At 40.8% G+C, this 21,877-nt stretch overlaps 1 protein-coding gene across 2 annotated transcripts in view; it reads left to right on the top strand.

The window, feature by feature from the left end:
- The first annotated feature begins 600 nt into the window (after positions 1 to 600).
- Positions 601 to 21,877, top strand: part of arhgap44a (Rho GTPase activating protein 44a) — a 106,339-nt gene continuing 85,062 nt past the window's right edge. Inside the window, exon 1 of one of the 2 annotated variants that reach the window (XM_057861254.1) lies at positions 601 to 897. In XM_057861254.1, coding sequence (XP_057717237.1) covers positions 845 to 897 — 53 coding nt within the window. In that variant the 5' untranslated portion in view covers positions 601 to 844. The remainder of the gene's footprint in view (positions 898 to 21,877) is intronic. The other variant, XM_057861255.1, reaches the window with a different exon arrangement.

Below are 21,877 nucleotides of genomic sequence, written 5' to 3' on the forward strand. Positions count from 1 at the left end.
AATTGTGTTAAATATTTTAATGTGATACATTTTTTTAAAAAATTCATTACCGCCGTTATCGGGATAAATTTGATAACCCTATCTTAAGCCTAAACTAAAATACTCTGGATGAGTGTAACATATTATGTCTGTAACGTTAAATACAATTAGAAAACGATTTAATTAAAAAATATATATATTGAAAAAAGGCATGGCCGATATTTTTTTGCCGATTCCGATACTTTGAAAATGACGTGATCTGACCTGATCGATCGGGACATCTCTAATAAAAACCAACAGTAAGAGCAGCGCGCTTTCAGACGGGTGCTGCACACTCTTGTACAGTAGGTACACACATTTTTGCATCAGTCGAAAACACTTTTACTTTTTACATGTAAATTTTAAAACGAGTACTTTTGTATTTTTTACTTGAGTACATTTTCTTTTGTACTTAGCTAATGTTTTCCCCGTGTATCTGTAGTTTTACATAATTAAAAAAAAAAAAAAAAGAAGAAGAAGAAGAATTGAGTACTTCATCCACCACTGTGCAAAACTCACTCTTGTTCACAGACTCCCAGACTCCATTTCCCACAATGCATTGTCGCGCAGCCTCTTGCGCTCGCTCGCTCTTTCTGTGTGTGGCGGAGCAGCTCCGGCATCCTTTGCACGGCGGCGTGTGAGCTCGAACATGTAAACGCGAAGCGCGAGTTCCGAGCGGGGCAGCATGAGGCGATGAGGACGGCAAATGACGTGTTTGGATTTCGGGGCCGCTGCACCCGCTTTTGTCGCTTTCTTTTTTGCATCATTTTTTTGGGGAGTGTGCAGTAATGCGGAATAGTGGGCGTTGACCGTGGGACGATTCAAGATGAAGAAGCAGTTCAATCGAATGAGGCAGCTCGCCAACCAAACGGTGGGAAGGTAAGAAGCGCGCAGGAGTGTGCGCAGCTCATGTGCGCCATTCCGCACCTTTTGCCGCTAATTCCCAATTTCCACAAACGACGCGATGGTGTTTTTAAATGCAAGTATAATGCACGTGCGTGCGCGTGAATGAGCCACCGGAACGTGCTACCGCAGCGTGTGGGAGGCGCATCGCCCCCCACGCAGCCTGCATGCCCACGGAGATGCACAACACGCCGCATCTCCAAGCTCGGATCGTATTGAACGGACGCCGCGTGCGTGTGTTTTATAGCTGATGCATTAAGAGGATGGCGCAATGTTTTCATTAGGCAGTCAGCTGTTTGGAGGGGAACCACCCCCGCACTCCCACTGCCACCCTGCATGCGTGGGATGGCAGGATTCCTGAAGGTCGACATTTGCGTCAGTCTCGCACTTAAGTTCAATAAAATGCAAAGGTGGACAACCTAAGGTGGGTGGTCTCCAAACAAACGCAATCCTCAGCCCGTGTAGCCCCGCATTAGAGCTTTTGCAACCAGCAGGTGTGGCTCAACGTTTATGACGGTGACTTGCGAAACACATCACAGACGTTTGCAATTCAGGCTGCCGCTTTTACCCCTTTTATAGGGCAAGTGAGTGTGTTTAATTATTCAATAAATACATGAATAAATAGCTTAATAATTAATGACCTGGCCTCCACATTCGTTGCCTCCTATTTGAGGTCATGTAGGTAAGAGGTGTCAACGCTCCGGCCCGCGGGCAGGAAACGGCCCACCAGCGGGCTCCGTCTGGCCCACCAGGTTGTTCTGCCTGACAGGTGTAGTTCATTCATATCCAGCATGGGTGTAGGTGTGGGGGTGGGGGGGGAGCTACAATGCTCAACTGGTCGAAATCCAGCGTAGGGCTACTGCACCTTAAAACATGTTTTGTTTTCTCCTTGAGATAACCGTTGTTGTGATGTGGTCTAAACAAATAAAAGTCGATTTAATTTTATTTGACTTAGAACCAGGGGTGAAAGTGGCTAGAGTTTCTTGCCGGAACTCCCCGGCGTGAAGGTCGCCACGGAGCCAGAAATTTTTTTATATTCATCATATTATCATTTATCATAAGGAAATGAATAAGTAGCATAAGTCAAAAGTGCACAATGACAGCTCCCCATCAGAGTAAATAAAACTTAATATGATAAATAAGCCTCCTCAACTCTTTCGTTGCTCTTAAAGATTTGATCCATTTAATGTTGCATTTCCCTTTTTTTGTCGCATCAATTCAACTAGATTTTTTTCCCCTTTGCTGTTCCAGAAAACATGCACATTTGAACCAATCAGAGCAAACCATCTCTGCTGATCACATGTCAGTATGTCAGCAAATTTCGGAATCAAAGCACCGTGTACCAGAACAGCATTCCGGCCCTGAATCTTACACCGGAACTGCGTTCTGGCCATGAATCTTATACCGGAACTGCGTTCCTGACTGTTCTGGCCCACTTTCACCCCTGCTTAGAACACATCCATAACTGAAGAGTATGGACATGCAGGTGACAATGGTTTTTTTGGGGGGGTAACCTATTGTGGTTCCTCAGTTTTATTATTATTAGGGCCCGAGCACCAACTGGTGCGAAGGCCCTATTGTTCTGCAAAGGATTATTATTATTCTTTTTTCATGGCAAATGAAAATGGCCAATCGGGAGGTCTTAACATGCTCAAAAACTCACCAAAATTTGCAATAACATGCGGCTTCGCCAAAATTCGATAATTTGGCAACGTAGAGAAAAAGCACCTCCTCGAATTTTTAAAAAAAGGCCTCTCCAAATAAGGTTTTTTCAACGTAGAGCGATGAAATTTGCAGAGATGATACCTTGTGCAAAAATGCTTCAAAAAGTCTCTTGCACCCATATTCCAGACCAAACATGAACATTGAATGTTGAAAAACATGCCATTTTTGTCGAAAACCAGGGTGCACATTTGAGACCATTACGCCGAGGCAGTTAGTTGGATCCTCCTCAAAATTGGTGACACTCTTCATGAGACATATGAGATGTCAAGATATCAAAATGGTGAGTTTTCATTCATGGGCCTGACCTGGGCGGAGTACCAAACTCGGGTTTATTTGGGGATTAGGGTTAGGGTTTAGGGTTGGGGCTTCTTCAGGGCAAATGAAAACGGCCAATTTGAAGTTCTGAACATGCTTAAAAACTTAACAAAATTTGCACACATCCAAATGGTGAGTTTTCATTCACGGGCCTGACCTGTGCGGGGTACAAAAGTTGGGTGCTTTTTGGTGTTCACGGTTAGGGCTTAGGGTTAGGGCTTCTTCATAGTAAATGAAAATGGCCAATTTATTCATTAATTATTATTATTATTAGGTGGTTGTCATTACTTTTTCATGGCAAATGGAATGGCCAATTTGAAGGTCTTACCATATTAAAAAAAACACCGAAAAGAAATTGGAGGAATCTGTAACGAAGCATTGAATGATCCAGTTGGATTAAAAAAAACTTAAATCCAAATAGATATGTTTAGACGTAGTAACGGGAAATACACCGGAAATATTTATTTGAAAAGCATAATAAACATATTTAAAAGACATTTTGCAAACACATATAATGTATTATTTTCTTGCTTTTTTGACATTACATCGAAGAGTAAGCCAAATGTATTTAGCATCCCAAAAAAAATCATAGAAAAGAATTTGGATAAATCGATACGTTCCCCGAGGGCCCGTTGAGTCCTGCTTGCAGGGCTAGTTATTATAGTTATTCTTTGTTCCGCAGCCCCTTTGAGCTCGATTTAACCCCCTGAGAATGCTTCAAAATGCACCAAAATCGGCAGGCAGGTCAAGACAGGTGCGAGCTTTGATACCGTGTAAAGACAAATTCCAAATACACTATATAGCGCCCCCTATCAGTCATTATTTGTCCCGCCGACGCTTTGAGCCCTACTTTGACCCGCTCAGAATGCTTCAAAACTCACCAAACTCAACAACCAGGTGAACACTGGTGCAAACTTTGATAAAATGTATAAAAAAAAAATAAAATCAAATATGCGTAAATGTGTGTAGCGCCCCCTAGGAACAAAACCAACATTTCATTTCATTTTTTTTTTTTCTGTGTGTAAAGGTGAAAGAGGAGGTAACAACCTAAAGGTCAAAACTTAGAACACATCAGTACTATAGATTGGGATACCATACACAGACTTCCGTTAGTACGACATCCAGTTTTCTATGGGTGGACAGAGCATGTCCGTGGGTGGGCGCTGCACTTGTACTAACTTTCACACTGCAAATTTTACAATATAACGTGTTAATCTGATAATTTTTCTTAAATCTAGTCAAATAATTTTTTTCTTCAAGTTTTGAGTTTTAAAGGCTACTAAACAGATAAATGCGTCAGATTGTTCCACTTATTTTTAGTAAATATTATGTGTTTTTATTAGGCCCATGTATCTAAAAGTCAGTTTTTTTTACCTAAATCAAGAAAAAAATGCTTTGAAATAATGTTTTGAACAATATCTATTCTTGAATTAAGAACATTTCTGACAAATACGTTTTTTTAAGATTAAATATACAATTTTTGGTTTCAAATAAGTTATTATTAGCTCGCAATTTTTATTTCAAGAAATCTGAGTAAAATTTACATGAAGCACTGGCATATAATTTCACTTATTACTTGTAGATTTACACTGAAAACAAGGGAATTTAAGTTTTTTTTCCAGTTGTAAGGATTTTTGCAGTGCATATGTATTGGTGCAGGTGATACACCATTTGATTGTACCTTTTGTTTTCATAAACCACTAACGACACTGTTTTGTGAAATTTCCGGGTTCGCGGTGAGTCAGCAACCAGCACACTTTTGCTCAATAGACGATGTTTATTGATTAGAAAATGCAGAATAAATGAGATTTATTGATTACAATCCCACAAGAGCAGGCGACAAGTATCAAGAACAAGCATAACAAGTGGTAACGATGACGTTAGATCTAGTTTGTCAATCCCAGTATCCCCGCGTTACCGTTACAGCACAACAAACTTTTCCTTCACAACTAAAATCGCTTACCGTTGACAAATGAGCGGGGAGCCAACGCTCTGGCAAAGCGGCAAAGGAACAAAGCCATGCGACCCGTACGTAATCCTCTCGCAGACTTCGGGGGGGTTGGGGAATCTCCCGACTCTTATAGGCACGTCTGACACGGGGACGCGGGTGGCCACTCCACGCCCCCACGAAAACGCACCACCCGAACTCGTGAGACCCCCCCCCCCAGGGTATGATATTCCCCCCCAGTTGAGGCCCCCAGCGGTTAAAGTAGAATTTTTATTTAAGTTATCTCGTGAGATTCCCCTACTAACTATGGAACTCAAGCGCGTACTATGGTGCAAAACAAGTTATCTCGTGAGTTTCCCTCCTAACTATGGAACCCAAGGTGAAAAACAATACCAAGTTGTTACAATCTAGGTCACAGAGGCAATCATACATCACAAAGGCAGAATGTGCTAATGTTAAGGCATCACATAATATTTTCTCCCATCATTCCGCCCTTTGACCTGGATTGAATTTATCATAAGGCATAATGTGCTAATTCACTTCGGGTCACATAATGTTTTCCCCATCAGACACATTTTGAAAACTTCCAGAATAAATGTCTATAATTAGCTAATTTAAATTGCATTTATTGAACACACATTGTACTAACATACGGAGGAAATTCAAATAAGTCTCATAAGTATACAGGAATGCAAAAAAAAAAAAAGACATTTTTCTTATTACCACTCATAATTGTCTTTCTAAATAAATTAAATATAACAAAAAAAAAAGTTTGTTGTCATGGAATAACAAAAATAAATAAAAATGGATCCTTCCTTCAGGATGACCATTACTGTTTTTGTCCACAAACACAGCCAAACTCCAAGCTTTCTTGGGCTGCTTTAAGACCACATATGTAAATAAGAAAAATGAAAAATGGGGAGGAGGGGATAAACCTTGGTTCACTACATTTGTCACAGTTAAATTAACACTAACAGTACAAAACACATACAGGAGGATATTTCTGTCAAAGCAGCTTCTTACTCGAGTTCGGGAAATTCACACAGATTAATGTAATGCTAACTCTGATGCAGGTCGGATTTTCAGTTGCAAAATTAGTGGTGTGTTCCCCACCTCCAAAACAGTGACGTCCTTCCTTACAGTGGCTGCTGCTAGCAGGAAAAAAAAAACTTATAATATTCCTCGTCTTCAAAGGGGGCGGAGGAGGCAGCATGTGATATTTGTGTTGGGGCTGTGATTGCGTTTGGCTGTCCTTGTGGTAAAAAGCAGTAGTGTTTTACCTGAAGGAAGGAAGGCTCCATTTTTATTTATTTTTGTTATACGCTAGTTTTTTAAGTTACATTTTATTTATTTATTTATTTAGCCAGACAATGTTGAGTGGACTTAACATAAATGTTTACTTGTTGCATTCCTGGATAGTTAAGAGATTATTAACAGGTTTCTATTTATTGTGTATGCTAATATAATTTATGTTCAAATATTGCTAATAAAATCCAGACATTTATTCTGGAAGTTTTCAAAATGTTTCTTTAGTGGCTTTTGAAAACTAAGGTTTGAATTGAACAGTGTCTCACCTGAACCAACACATACAGCAACACAATACAACAATACAACACTAAAGTATCTGAATCTTTTGGAATTTCTCACATTTCTGCATAAAATCTCCATCAAATGTGATCTGATCTTTGTCAAAATCACACAGATGAAAAAACAATGTCTGCTATAACTAACACCCAAACATTTATAGGTTTTCATATTGTAATGAGGATAGTATGCAGACAATGACAGAAGGAGGAAAAGTAAGTAAGTGAACCATCATTTAATATTTTTGTGCCCCCCCCCCCCCCCCCCTTTGGCAGCAATAACTTCAACCAGACGCTTCCTGTACCTGCAGATCAGTCTGGCACATCAATCAGGACTAATCTTGGCCCATTCTTCTCTACAAAACTGCTGTAGTTCCGTCAGATTCCTGGGACGTCCGGCATGAATCGCTGTCTTTAGGTCATGCCACAGCATCTTAATGGGGTTCAAGTTTGGGCATGGCCACTCCAGAACATGTATTTTGTTCTTCTGAAACCATTCTGAAGTTGATTTACTTCTGTGTTTTGGATCATTGTCTTGTTGCAGCATCCATCCTCTTTTTAGCTTTAACTGTCTGACAGACGGCCTCAGGTTTTCCTGCAAAACATCCTGATAATCTTTTGAATTCATTCTTCCATGAATGATTGCAAGTTGTCCAGGCCCTGAGGCAGCAAAACAGCCTTAAATCATGATGCTCCCTCCACCATGTTTCACGTTGGGGATGAGCTGTATCATTTTTCCTCCACACGTGGACGTTGTGTGTTACACCCGAACAGTTCAACTTTGGTTTCATCAGTCCACAAAATATTTTGCCAAAACTTCTGTGGAGTGTCCAAGTGCCTTTTTGCAAACATTAATCGAGCAACAGTGGGTTTTTTTAGACAGCAGTGGCTTCCTCCGTGGAGTCCTCCCTTGAACACCATTCTTGGCCATAGTTTTACATATAGTTAATGTGTACACAGATATATTAGACTGTGCCAGTGATTTCTGTAAGTCCTTAGCAGACACTCTAGGGTTCTTCTTTTTACCTCTCTGAGTATTCTGCGCTGAACTCATCTTTGGTGGACGGCCACTCCTTGGGAGACAAGCAACAGTGCCAAACTCTCTCCATTTGTAGACAACTTCTCTGACTGTCGATTGATGAACATCCAGACTTTTAGAGATGGGTTTTGTATCCTTTCCAGGTTTTGTACAAATCAACAATCCTTGATCGCAGGTCTTCAGACAGCTCTTTTGACCAAGCCATGATGCACATCAGAAAATGCTTCTCATCAAGACAATTCTTACCAGGTGTGTGTTTTATAGTGGGCAGGGCAGCTTTAAACCAGTCATCAGTAGGGATGGGAATTGATACGATTTTTACGATTCCGATTCCATTGTCGATATTGCTTATACCAACGTCTTCTGTATCGTCTTTTGGGAGTTTAGCTAGCTGTTTAGCCAGGACTAAGCCTTAGCGTCTCGGTGAGGACATTGCAGTCGTATTACCTCCCGATGCAGTTATCTCCACCTTGCAATGACTGCAAGTCGCTTTGTTGTAATTTTTTCTCAATAAGTGAAGACACACTTTCGAGCGTTTGAACCAACGTGCTGTCATTGTTGTTTACGGCTGCAATGCTCTTGCTAAACCATCGTAACCTTTAATTTTCACCCTCTTTCCAGGTGAAGTGTAGCCAAACTTTGGAACGAGTGGTTCTTGGCGCCATGGTAGTTTGATGTGTCTGGACAACAAGACACGTCATGACACAATATGCGTCTTGAGGAATCGTTAAAGGGATTGTTAAGGCTTTTTCATTGAGATGTCGAGGCCTCGAAAAACTAGGAACCGGTTCGGAATTGGAATCGGATTTCGATTCCCATCCCTAGTCATCAGTGATTAGGCGCACACCTGACTTAAGTAGTGTGGTAAAAATTGGTTTCAATTGCTCTTTAAGTTGCTTTGGCAGAGGGTTCATTTACTTATTTTTACCTCTTCAGTTATCGTTTGCATGCTATCCTCAATAAAATATGAAAACCTATAAATGTTTGGGTGGTTTTAGTTAAAGCAGACACTGTTTTTACATCTGTTTGATTTTGACAAAGATCAGATCACATATGATTGTGATTTTATGCAGAAATGTGAGAAATTTCAAAAGGTTCAGATACAGTGCCTTGCAAAAGTATTCGGCCCCCTTGAACCTTGCAACCTTTCGCCACATTTCAGGCTTCAAACATAAAGATATAAAATTTTAATTTTTTGTCAAGAATCCACAACAAGTGGGACACAATCGTGAAGTGGAACAAAATTTATTGGATAATTTAAACTTTTTTAACAAATAAAAAACTGAAAAGTGGGGCGTGCAATATTATTCGGCCCCCTTGCGTTAATACTTTGTAGCGCCACCTTTTGCTCCAATTACAGCTGCAAGTCGCTTGGGGTATGTTTCTATCAGTTTTGCACATGGAGAGACTGACATTCTTGCCCATTCTTCCTTGCAAAACAGCTCGAGCTCTGTGAGGTTGGATGGAGAGTGTTTGTGAACAGCAGTCTTCAGCTCTTTCCACAGATTCTCAATTGGATTCAGGTCTGGACTTTGACTTGGCCATTCTAACACCTGGATACGTTTATTTTTGAACCATTCCACTGTAGATTTGGCTTTATGTTTTGGATCATTGTCCTGTTGGAAGATAAATCTCCGTCCCAGTCTCAGGTCTTGTGCAGATACCAACAGGTTTTCTTCCAGAATGTTCCCGTATTTGGCTGAATCCATCTTCCCGTCAATTTTAACCATCTTCCCTGTCCCTGCTGAAGAAAAGCAGGCCCAAACCATGATGCTGCCACCACCATGTTTGACAGTGGGGATGGTGTGTTCAGGGTGATGAGCTGTGTTGCTTTTACGCCAAACATATCGTTTTGCATTGTGGCCAAAAAGTTCAATTTTGGTTTCATCTGACCAGAGCACCTTCTTCCACATGTTTGGTGTGTCTCCCAGGTGGCTTGTGGCAAACTTTAAACAAGACTTTTTATGGATATCTTTGAGAAATGGCTTTCTTCTTGCCACTCTTCCATAAAGGCAAGATTTGTGCAGTGTACGACTGATTGTTGTCCTATGGACAGACTCTTCCACCTCAGCTGTAGATCTCTGCAGTTCATCCAGAGTGATCATGGGTCTCTTGGCTGCATCTCTGATCAGTTTTCTCCTTGTTTGAGAAGAAAGTTTGGAAGGATGGCCGGGTCTTGGTAGATTTGCAGTGGTCTGATGCTCCTTCCATTTCAATATGATGGCTTGCACAGTGCTCCTTGAGATGTTTAAAGCTTGGGAAATCTTTTTGTATCCAAATCCGGCTTTAAACTTCTCCACAACAGTATCTCGGACCTGCCTGGTGTGTTCCTTGGTTTTCATAATGCTCTCTGCACTTTAAACAGAACCCTGAGACTATCACAGAGCAGGTGCATTTATACGGAGACTTGATTACACACAGGTGGATTCTATTTATCATCATCGGCCATTTAGGACAACATTGGATCATTCAGAGATCCTCACTGAACTTCTGGAGTGAGTTTGCTGCACTGAAAGTAAAGGGGCCGAATAATATTGCACGCCCCACTTTTCAGTTTTTTATTTGTTAAAAAAGTTTAAATTATCCAATAAATGTTGTTCCACTTCACGATTGTGTCCCACTTGTTGTTGATTCTTGACAAAAAAATGAAATTTCATATCTTTATGTTTGAAGCCTGAAATGTGGCGAAAGGTTGCAAGGTTCAAGGGGGCCGAATAGTTTTGCAAGGCACTGTACCTTTTCATACCACTGTATTAACTGCAAAAACAGACCTCCTTAAAACTAGTTAAATTACCTTGTTTTCAGTGTAAATCTACTAGAAATAAGTGAAATAATCTGCCAGTGCTTCAAGTAAATTTTACTCAGTTATAATTCTTGAAATACGGAAAAAAGCTCGCTGAAAATAAGCTCTACTCTGGTGCTGACTCGAGCTGTCATTGGAGAAGGAAACGCTTTTAACCTTCCTTCACCTCACAGCTATCTCGGTCGAGGCTCAACCTCTCTTCAAGCTTGCAAAAAAAAAAAAACTATCCTTTCTTGTTTAATGAGAGCACTTAAAGTGACATATGTGTGTTTAAGTGTTTCCAAATGGAATGATTAAGCCGGTATATTTCACTTTGCCATGGACTGGTGAGTCAGTGATATTGAAGGCCCTTTTAGTGTGTATGTCAGAAGGCATCAGGTGTGCTTCGTCAGCATCTCCGCGGCCGCCCGAGGCAACATCCGCGTCACGTGATCTCACACTTGACCAATGGCCTCCGTGCAGCAATGCTCGACGCCGGGGGACGTGCAGCCACGCGTGTGCGAGGCGCAGCGGCAAAGGGGTGAGACGCGTGAGAGGGCACAGTGGGAGACGGCCAGCTAGGGAACGTGGCCGACTTCTACCTCCTTGGCTTCCTAATTCAACTTTTACTAAGCTTTCCTCAAGAAGTTTACAGTAAAACTGACTCAAAATAAAAGAAAATGAAACTTTGTCTAGAGCAGTGTTGTTTTCGTCACCAATGACGATAACGAAAATATTTTCTCAACAAACAATTTTTTTAACTCATTCACGCCCAGCCATTTTCACCGGTGCAACCCCCTATGCTCCCGGCCGTTTTATTGGATTTTGACTGATTTTGCAAGGCCCACAGAAAATTCTGTTCTATTGCTATATAAAGATAGAACTAGGAGTGGGAACCTCTTGGTACCTCACGATACGATTCAATTTGCAATATAAAGCTCACGATAATGATGATCTGACGATATGGCGATACAGCGACTAGTGATACTTTGGTCAGGAAATCATTCTATGATATTCTACAAATGACCAATAAACAGAAAAACAAGGTTTTGCTGTGAATTGGAATGAGTTTATCACTAGTAGACGTCCAATCCATTTAAACTGGGAGGATGGCAGCGAATGAACGAATGTTCATTCGCTGCCATCCCTCCCACTTCAAACGGATTGAACGTCTATGGCCGTCAGTGGCAGCCAATGCCAGGCAATTAGGTAATTTTGGGTCTTTTAAAGGGTATGTCATGCCCTGGGAAAATGTTAATATTCCATCATTTATCCATAAACGCATGCCTTTTGTATTCATATCATGCCACTTCGTGTAATTACACACAAGAAAATGAGAGAAATATGGCTCGATCTTCAAGCTAAAACGACTGGCGCCCGAGATCTGGCAGATTTTGAGCGTGACGTCATGACAAGTGAAGAGAGTGCCACCGGCCACTAGGGGGGCGGCGCCTGTCTGCATCAATATAATTCCTTCTAGTGAGGGGAGAATTAGGGGTGTTTTGAGCTGTTTATGCTGATGCATTGTGTTCGTCCTGCACATATTCCAGGTTCCCTCATGAAGAAACACCCCTCTGTCAATAAAAGAGAATTCAGAATTGACAGTGAGGGGTGTTTCTTCAACAAGAAAAAGGCTTAGTGCTTTAATACTGAATGGCGGTGATGATGGCAGACAATTTCGTTTCTAGTTTCAGCGACGAATCCGACGTAGAAGGACGTAACGAATGTTCATCTAATGGTGACGAGGAGAGTTACGAAGCTTTAATCGGTGTTTTGGATTCCCAATTTGAGCCCAAACGAGCGCCAATGCAGCGTAATGAAACGGTCATTGAGGGGAGCAATGACACTGATGAAACATCGGCAGCAGATCGTGTGGGAAACACCAATGATTTGTTTTGCATTTCTTTTTGTGAAGCTGATACACCGTGGCTGCAAAATAAAGGAATGCATAGAATAATTATCATTTATTGCGCTATCATAGCTTTTTGCTCTGCCAACAGACACAAATATGAATGGGATCAGAGGATTTGATCTATATATTTTACGAACGATAATTTATACATGTGTCCAGTCCTGTATCCAATGCGTGACATTTTTTAATTATAAAAGAGTACTCACTCTGGCCATTTCGAGCTTGGCTGCTCCCCTCCTTTGCTTAGCCTTAGCTTCCCTTGCCAGTAATCGTCCTCTTTCTTGATATCTCGGGACATTTAGGTGGCTGCGCGTGTATGGTCGGCACCGCATCTTCTTTGAGCAGCAATCTTTTAGCAAAACCCGATTTCACTTGTCCATAGTTGGAGAAGCTTTCAGGTGGAAAATGCGCACCATAGAAAACCGTGCCGGAGGCTGTGACTAGAAAATTAGCCCTCTTTGCACGGACGAACTTTACCCATTGTCTGTGTAGTCCAGCTTTTCTTTTTTCGCGTTCAGGAACTCATGGATACTATATTCCGATAAATAGCTATTTGTACACCACATAGCACAGCAGTTTTGAACCATTCTAGTGATGTTTTGGTCAAACAAACCCGAACGCTACTCTCTCGTCGATAAAAAACAATGGCACCTGGCTCCGCCTCGACTTTCATTCACTTGTCGTGACGTCCCCGCCCCATTCAGCTGTTTCCGGAACACTTTCGGAAATGTTCGTCATTTTCGATCTATTTTCGATAATTGCTCATTAATGTGATTGATTTTTTTTGGTTAACTTTATCAATATTTGTTATCTTGGCACTTAACGGTTCTATTGATGTCTCACACCCCCTTTGCCGCAACATACTCTTTAAGGTCATTTATCTGTTGATTTTCAGTTACTTCCTGTAGATTTTGGGGTATTTTATGGGTCACTTCCTGTTTATTTTGAAGGAAGTAACCTGGGAATCACCCAAATGAATAGGGAATGACTCAAACTCAACTGGAAATGACCTAAAATGAACAGCAAGTGACCTGTAAATGCCCTGAAAATCGAACAGAATGACTGTGAATGCTCTGGTTAAGAATGAATGAACGTTTCTAGTCTAAATGGATTGGGCGTCAAGCACTGTCAATGCAGCCTTAGTTAACTGAGACACTACGTGACACATTATGTTGGAAGATTTTGGTAGCAACTTGTTGGTTCCATTTTATTCTTTTTTTTTTTTTAGACATTGACACCTTTTTGAAACGATATCTCGATTCTTGGCAGCAGCATATCGATAACCTTTGGGGATACAAAGTATCACCATTTCGATATTTTGTCACACCCCTAGATAGAACCCTCCAAAAGAAAGATTACACTCTTTTCTTTCAGCAGGAAAAAAAAGTTGGTTCATATCTTTTTCCATTCTTTAGATATCAGCATTGGAGAATAGCTTCGTTTGAGCAATTTTCCCATTTCTGATGAAAAAACAGAGAAATTGAGCTTTTTGTAAGAGCATACATTACAACTTTGACTTTAACACAGCTATTTTTTGCTTTTGTGACATCCCAAACATCTGAATAATGTTTTCCTTCTACAAAATAGCATAAACAACAAGACAAATAGAGCTTTTGATTGCAAAGTAACAATTTAGTTACACATAACTAAACTAAACTATTGAACTGAGAGATGACGCTGTTGTGCGCGTTTCCGGCTGAGTCACGAGACACTAGAGTCACGAGAGACACGAGCGGCCGAACACGGCAAAGCGAACTCTACTCAATGAGCAACACAGACTCAACAACATCATCCGCTACACTGGTGATCCCGATCGTTCTGCTCGGTCATCGAACGCCTGGCATCCCGGATGTGCTCCCGATTTTACTGTTCGGTCGTCCGCCGCTTGGCGTCCTGGACGTCCTCCTGGTCGTCGCGCTTGGTCGTTCATCGCCTGGCGTCCTGGAGTCCTCCTGGTCATCCGTTCGGTCGTCTACCACCGGCGCCCCGGCCGTGAGGCCCGACCTTTCATTCCGATAAATCGGGTTACGCCTGGCGTCCTGTGTGGGTGGATTCTGGGGGGGGGACCTGTGTGGTGACCGCTGCCTCATGGCAGAGTTCACCTGGCGAGCTTGTGTGGGGTATGTTATGTCCCATGCGCATTTCCGGCTGGGTCGTTCTCCACATTTTTCTCACGCTTCTTGCTTCTTGCGACTTCCGTTTCCTGACATATGACTTCTTACCAAATGCGCTACTGCCCTCCAGTGGCCAGTTTTATTGCTTTAAAATGAATTTGACCATTGTGCTTTGGAGCGAAGGTGCATCAGAACCTAGAGATGTTTCTTGTGAAAAAAAACATAAAAGACGTACAAATACATTTTTGGGACACTGTAACAATTAAAAGTAGAACGTATTTATACGTTTTTGGGAGCAAATGAGTTAACGACGTGACGACGAGCGAAAAACATAACAAGATGGACGCCAGTTGTCGTCTTAATAGACGAGAACGTGATGAAAATTTACCTCATAAGTTCAGAATGTGTCACATTTTCTCACCATATGTGTAGTTAGCACGCATCCCCCGCCCACACACACACCGCGCCGTTAACGTCAGCACTCGTACACGTCACATTGGGGTTGCGCAGCGGTGCTACTAAACATTAAAAACAGCGAATATGGCGGAATGTCGGCTTTAATTTACTGTTTTAATAATATTTTTATATTAAATATGTTGAACGTTTCAATTTTTGTGCCTTTTTGAACAAAAGAAAAATGCCATTGCTTCGAGTGGGCGGGCATATTTTTTTCCGGGCTGAGCGAGCTTGGTGGGTCAAAGTGCATCATTCTCTGTCGCCCTGTAAATCTGCACTGCCCCCTAGGGCCTGGCATGAATACTACATCGTTTTCATGCGGAATTGCGACATTGTTCAAATGGAAATGCAAATGCAAATTTGACATTTTTCGTATTCTCGGAGAGTCATCATGTAAACGGCCCCTAAGACAAAAATGAAAATGGCTGCGAAAAACAACACAGCTTTCCAGTTACAGTGCCCTCCATAATTATTGGCACCCCTGAAAAAGATGTGTTTTTTAGCTTCTAATATTTTTTTTAATTCAAATAATATGGGACCTTAATGGAAAAAAGGGAAAAATCCAACCTTCAATACAAGTGCATTCATTCAGTGGGGAAAAAATCCCACATAAAGAAAAAAATATTTGACATCAAATAATGTGTGTCACAATTATTAGCACCCCTGGTGTTAATACTTTGTACAACCCCCTTTTGCCAACAAAACAAGGTCTGGGGACTTAGATGGCCATGGGAGCAGCTTGATTTTGTGTCTGAGGAACCATTTCTGTGTAGATTTGGCCATATGTTTAGGGTCATTGTCTTGCTGAAAGACCCATTGACGACCCATCTTCAGCTTTCGGGCAGAGGGCAACAGATTTTGATTTCAAATGTCCTGGTATTTCAAAGCATTCATGATGCCATGCACCCTAACAAGGTTCCCAGGGGCTTTGTAAGCGAAACAGCCCCACAGCATCACTGACCCACCCCCATACTTCACAGTGGGTATGAGGTGCTTTTCAGCATGCGCATCTTTCGTGGCACGCCAGACCCACTTAGAGTGTTTTTTTGCCAAAAAGATCAATCTTGGTCTTATCTGACCAAAGCACAACTGGGACCGTGTGTATGTTTTGTGTGCCAAGTTGTCATTTTTTTTTTTTGAATGACAACTTGACTCGCCGAAATGCCGAAATTGCAAGAAAAGCACGTCAACTCAAGAAAGCTGGGAAAATAGCCAACACCTGGGTCTCGGATTGCAGGATCCTTGTCAAGATGCAATATATGAAGATTAAAGCTATCACGAGTCTTGACCAGCTGACGAAAATTAATGATGACATCTGAAACCACACTTTGGACCACAACTTCTACAATAGCTGGATAACTGTAAATACTACACAGCAGACCAGTATAACAACTCGTGGATGTGGACGGTAAACTGAAACTTATCAACGGCAGGAGTCTCTACAACAATCTTGAACACATTAAGGATTATCTACTAAAGATAACAAAGGCTCTAACTTTAATTTGCACGGATATAACATGACACGTAAAAACATAATTATCTGCTGTGTCTACCTAGCTCCTGATTCAAATGTCTAGTTTACTGAGTTTATGGAAAAGATACTGTATAAAAAGAATAATAAGCATGTTTTTCGCTGTGGAGACGCCATGTCTGATGAAATTGTTACAGTGATCTTTGTGTGCGCCAATTGTTGCCACCATGTACACCTTAGCAAGAGACTTAGAAGAAAAGCATTTTGAGTCGCTACTCCCAACAGCTGTGATAACACACAATCACTTTTGCCACACACATAGCCACAACAAAATGTTCCAACAGAAAACAGATGCAAAAATGTCAGTGACATGACAAGTTGACATGTACACCCTGAAATTAATCGTGCTGCTTGACTGGACGCTGAGTTACTAAACCCAGATTCTTTATTGTACAGTTTTGTGGCCATCTGATGTATGTACTATGTCTGAATGTGCATCTTTAGTTGTATTGGGGACGGGAAACTGATAAGCATATGCTTCTTCCCATCCGCCTTTGTCTTCTTCTTCGGGTCCTTCGGGCAAATCATATCACATTTTGTAATTGTCAATGATTGTCGATGATAGCGATGATGATGCTTTGAAATACCAGGACATTTTAAATCAAAATCTGTTGCCCTCTGCCCGAAAGCTGAAGATGGGTCGTCACTGGGTCTTTCAGCAAGACAATGACCCTAAACATATGGCCAAATCTACACAGAAATGGTTCACCAGGCACAAAATGAAGCTCCTCCCATGGCCATCTCAGTCCCCAGACCTTGTTTTGTTGGCAAAAGGGGGTTGTATAAAGTATTAACACCAAGGGTGCTAATAATTGTGACACACATTATTCGATGTCAAATATTTTTTTCTTTATGTGGGATTTTTTTCCCCACTGAATGAATGCACTTGTATTGAAGGTTGGATTTTTCTCTTTTTTCCATTAAGGTCCCATATTATTTGAATTTAAAAAAATTATTAGAAGCTAAAAAACACATCCTAGCCAGGGGTGCCAATAATTATGGAGGGCACTGTATATGACGGCAACACTAGCAATACCCTCCTTGGACAAGAGCTAGTGCTCACCACAGGCACTATTTTCAAATGCATTAATGGATTCAACCACAGCTCGCTGGCAAATGGCTGCCATTTTCTGATAACCGCATTTGTCGAGTGGTGAGCTGATGCCTAATCCTAAAGGCAAAAAGAGGAGGAGAACGAAAGCTATTTCCACGCAGTGGGGGAGCATCACACAGGTGAGTGCTCGGGGTGGGGGTTGGAGAGAGACAAAGTACCGACGGCCTCGGTGAAGACGGGAGGAAAACAATGGGGTTCATGCGTGCTAAGAAGAGGATTCGATTGTACAGTGCCACATGAGACCTAACTAGGGCGACGGGTTGGGACTGGAGAAATGGGTTACAATAAATGGTGTCAGCTCTTAGGTTTGCCTTGTAGGAGGGCAAAAATAACTCCATGGATTTTAAAGAAACCGCAACTAGAACAATGGGAGTTTAACCTGCATGAGCACAGACTGGTCAACAAGTTGTCCGAGTGCTTAACATCCTCTACACATACTGACCAGGAAAGCCAAGTGGCTCTGCTTTAGACTGGCCTGTGTTATAAGAAGACGCTCGCCATTCTGAAGCTAATGGCGCTGCGAATTAAGAGTGTGACAATATCTCAATACAGCGATATATCGCGATATTTTGCAACCCGATCGGTTATCCATATGCTCCTGCCAAGTATCGATACTTTTATTTAACATATTGGCCATACAATGGAGTCTTGATGCTGTAAACTGCTCAATGTTTGTTGAGCAATTCCTTGGCGGTCCACTAGGGGCGCTCGGGAGTGGCGGTGAAGGTAAAGTGCACACAAGTCGTCTAGAGAAGAAGAGAGGAAGCTCCAAAAAGCTTTGTGAGAACGGTGGAGGAAAAATGAGAAAAATATTGCTAAAATCACACATGGGGAAACACTTTAGATTTTACACCAACAAGAAAGGAAGTAAGGTGAACAAGGACTTTGCTGTATGCAAGAATTGTCTAACAAAAATAAGGTTCACTGGGAGCTGGTGACGAAGATCACACCGGATTTCTTCAATGTTTCGCAAACAGTATTTTTTCTTTTTTGAAATATCTTTTTTTTTTTTTTTCGTTTTAAACAGTTGTATCGTAGAATATCATGTATCCAATTTCTGACCAATATATCGATAATAGCTGTATCGTGATATCGTGAGATAATCGTTATCGTGAGCCTTGTATCGCGAATCGTATCGTATCGTGAGGTGCCCTGAGGTTCCCACTCCTACTGCGAACGCTATGCTAATGCTCGGATTACATTTAGCGTCTGATGATCACTCAACACAGCTAAAGCACATTGCATATTCTCTCTTCCAAGATAAGAAACACTCGCTCAATTTCATAGACGCTGCGTAGCTGTCCGTCTTCTTCTGGCGTGTGAGCGCTCTTCTTTACGTAAACAAGTGCGAGTGCGCCCCCACGTGGGCGTGAAAGCGCCACAAACTAAAAGGATGCATTTCAATATAAAAAAGTCAATAATACAATTGAACACACATTGCCAAAGGCACAACGCGAATGTGGCCATAGCTATTAAGTAGAGATGTCCCGATCATGCCGATCGATCGGGTCCGATCACGTCATTTTCAAAGTATCGGAATCGGCAAAAAAATATCGGACATGCCTTTTTTTAATATATATATATTAATTGAATCGTTTTTCTAATTGTATTTAACGTTACAGACATAATGTGTTACACTCATCCAGAGTCTTTAGTTTAGGCTTAAAGTAGGGTTATCAAATTTATCGCGTTAACGGCGGTAATTAATTTTTTCTAACGCAATTAACGCATGCGCTGCACGACCCACTCACGCATTGTCGCGTTCAATCTTTAATGGCGCCAATATACCTATATATAGAGCTAAAACGCAGCGTAAAATGAGTAGAGTGAATTTTGGCAGCGTTTGGAGACTTTTTTTAATTGGCTAAAGCTTTACAATCCCTCTCACAACGATTAGAAATATCGTGAGACGCAATGTGGGGAAGAAAGGTAGTAGTCGATCTTTTTCTAAACACCCTATGTTATTTCCCAATGCAGAGAAGATATATCAATTGGTACCACGATGCACAGTCATGGTTGCACTTCCCATCATGCATTTGGGCAGAACAGTAAATGGCTACAGTATAATTTACTGAAAGCTCAACAAATACACTAGATGGCAATATTTAGTCACAATATACAAAGTCACATTTATCCTTTAAGAATTACAAGTCTTTCTATCCGTGGATCCCTCTCACAGAAAGAATGTTAATAAAGTAAATGCCATCTTGAGGATTTATTGTCATAATAAACAAATACAGTAGTTATGTACTGTATGTTGAATGTATATATTCGTCCGAGTTGTATTTATTTTTTTCTTAATGCATTGCCAAAATGTATATGATGGGGAAAAATTATCGGGAATGATTGGAATTGAATAGGGAGCAAAAAAAAATACTCAGATACTCAAACTAAAACGATCGGGATCGGATCGGGAGCAAAAAAACATGATCGGAACAACCCTAATTAAGAGTTATTCAGATAACTATAGCATAAAGAAGATGCTAACAAGTTTACCAAACCATCAGTGTCCTCTCCAAAACACTAAAATAACATGTGAAATGATATAATAATGTGTTGATAATTTCACACATAAGTCGCTCCTGAGTATAAGTCGCACCCCCAGCCAAACTATGAAAAAAACTGCGACTTATAGTCTGAAAAGTACGTTAATGTTAACGAATGAGGCTAAACGAACACGTCACCTCACGGAATTAATGTGCAACACGAATATGAGTTAAACAATGCTTGCCAACTTGGCTCACTGACTACCTGCAACAGCAAAGCTACGAAACGCATGTAGAGGGTCCAATCTATCGCTGGAACCTTCCAGAATGAAAGAAAAATACGTTCATTCGTGGACATATACAGATCAACATTCCCTCACACATCTCACACGCCTTTCTCAGTCCCAAAACACTTGTCGCACGTGACTTGAGACAAAGACAGAAAGTAAGTGTGAGCGGTTACCATGGAAACAAACACGTAGCGGGAACTTTTCTCATATTTTCCATTCAAAATCAGGGGTGAAAGTGGCTAGAATTTCTTGCCGGAACTCACTGGCCTGAAGGTCGCCACGGAGCCAGAAATTTTGTTTATTTATTTTTTCTTTCTTTCTTTTTTTTTTTTGTCAAACCTCTTAAACTACTGAAATGCAAAGAAAACTGTTTTAGCACAGTTATTTATAAAACACATACAAAAACTGATTTTCATTCAAAGTTGTATTTTTTCAATGATTTGCAAAATAAAAGTTAACAAAAACAGCAATAACCCCAACCTCCCTCCAGCCCCTAAATTTTCCCTCATTTCCTCACATACTAAATGCCAAATCTCAATTTTAACTACTTAAGAACGTAGGATGTATATTAAAATTGAAGTCATGTAAAGTGATGTAAACATTCACTTTTTTTTTTTTTTTTTTTTAAATAATAAAAATATAAGTAACATACGTTCAGAAAAATAAGTACAAATGACTTATAACATTCAGAGTGAAATGGAATATATTTTGAAGATTGGAAATCATAAGGAAATTAATAAGTAGCCTAACATAAATAAACAAATATAAGTCCAAAGTGCACATTGACAGCTAAGATGTTCTAACTAATTATGATAAATAAGCCTCCTCAACTCTTTCGTTGCTCTTAAAGATTTGATCCTTTTTTTTTTTTTTTTTTTTTTTTTTTGCTGTTCCAAAAAACATGCAAATTTGAACCAATCAGAGCTAACCATCTCTGCTGATCACACGTCAGTATGTCAGCCAATTGAACTGATAAATGAGTCCAGGCGTTTTCCTTTGCTGCGTGCATTCGCACATTGACGTGACTCATCGTCAGACTCAGATAACTGCAGCAGCTGGAGAAACCTCCATGCCGTCCGGGGAATAAAATAAATAATAAATATCGGTGGAAATGGATTACGCTACACAAGCACTTTATTACACTTGTTGTTCACACTTGTGTATGTAAATCTGATGTTGGTAGATTGTTTTCTTCTTGGAGATAAAATGCATGTGTGGCATCTTAGCATTTTTTTGTTTTTTTTTAAAATAGCGTTTGACAGTTGCCGTCATATTTTCGGAACTAAAACACCGTGTACCAGAATAGCATTCCGGCTCTGAATCTTATACCGGAACAGCGTTCTGGCCCTGAATCTTATACTGGAACTGCGTTCCTGACCGTTCTGGCCCACTTTCACTCTTGTTCAAAATGCTCTTTGTACATGACTACAATATTCTTCATTCTACATACATTATGAGGCAATAACAAAATAATAACGCACATAGACTAAGAAAATTAACTTAAATCAAAGATTACTGGTTTGGAAAAATGAATGCGTTAGATTACTCGTTACTGAAGAAAGTAATCAGATTACAGTCACGTAACGCTTTAGTGACAACACTCATTATAAAGAGGTATCGCCGCGTTTCTGAGAAAAAAAAAGACAAAACAAAATAACAGG

This window comes from Corythoichthys intestinalis, chromosome 16 (genome assembly GCF_030265065.1).
Source record: "Corythoichthys intestinalis isolate RoL2023-P3 chromosome 16, ASM3026506v1, whole genome shotgun sequence".
In the NCBI taxonomy this organism is placed as follows: Eukaryota; Metazoa; Chordata; class Actinopteri; order Syngnathiformes; family Syngnathidae; genus Corythoichthys; species Corythoichthys intestinalis.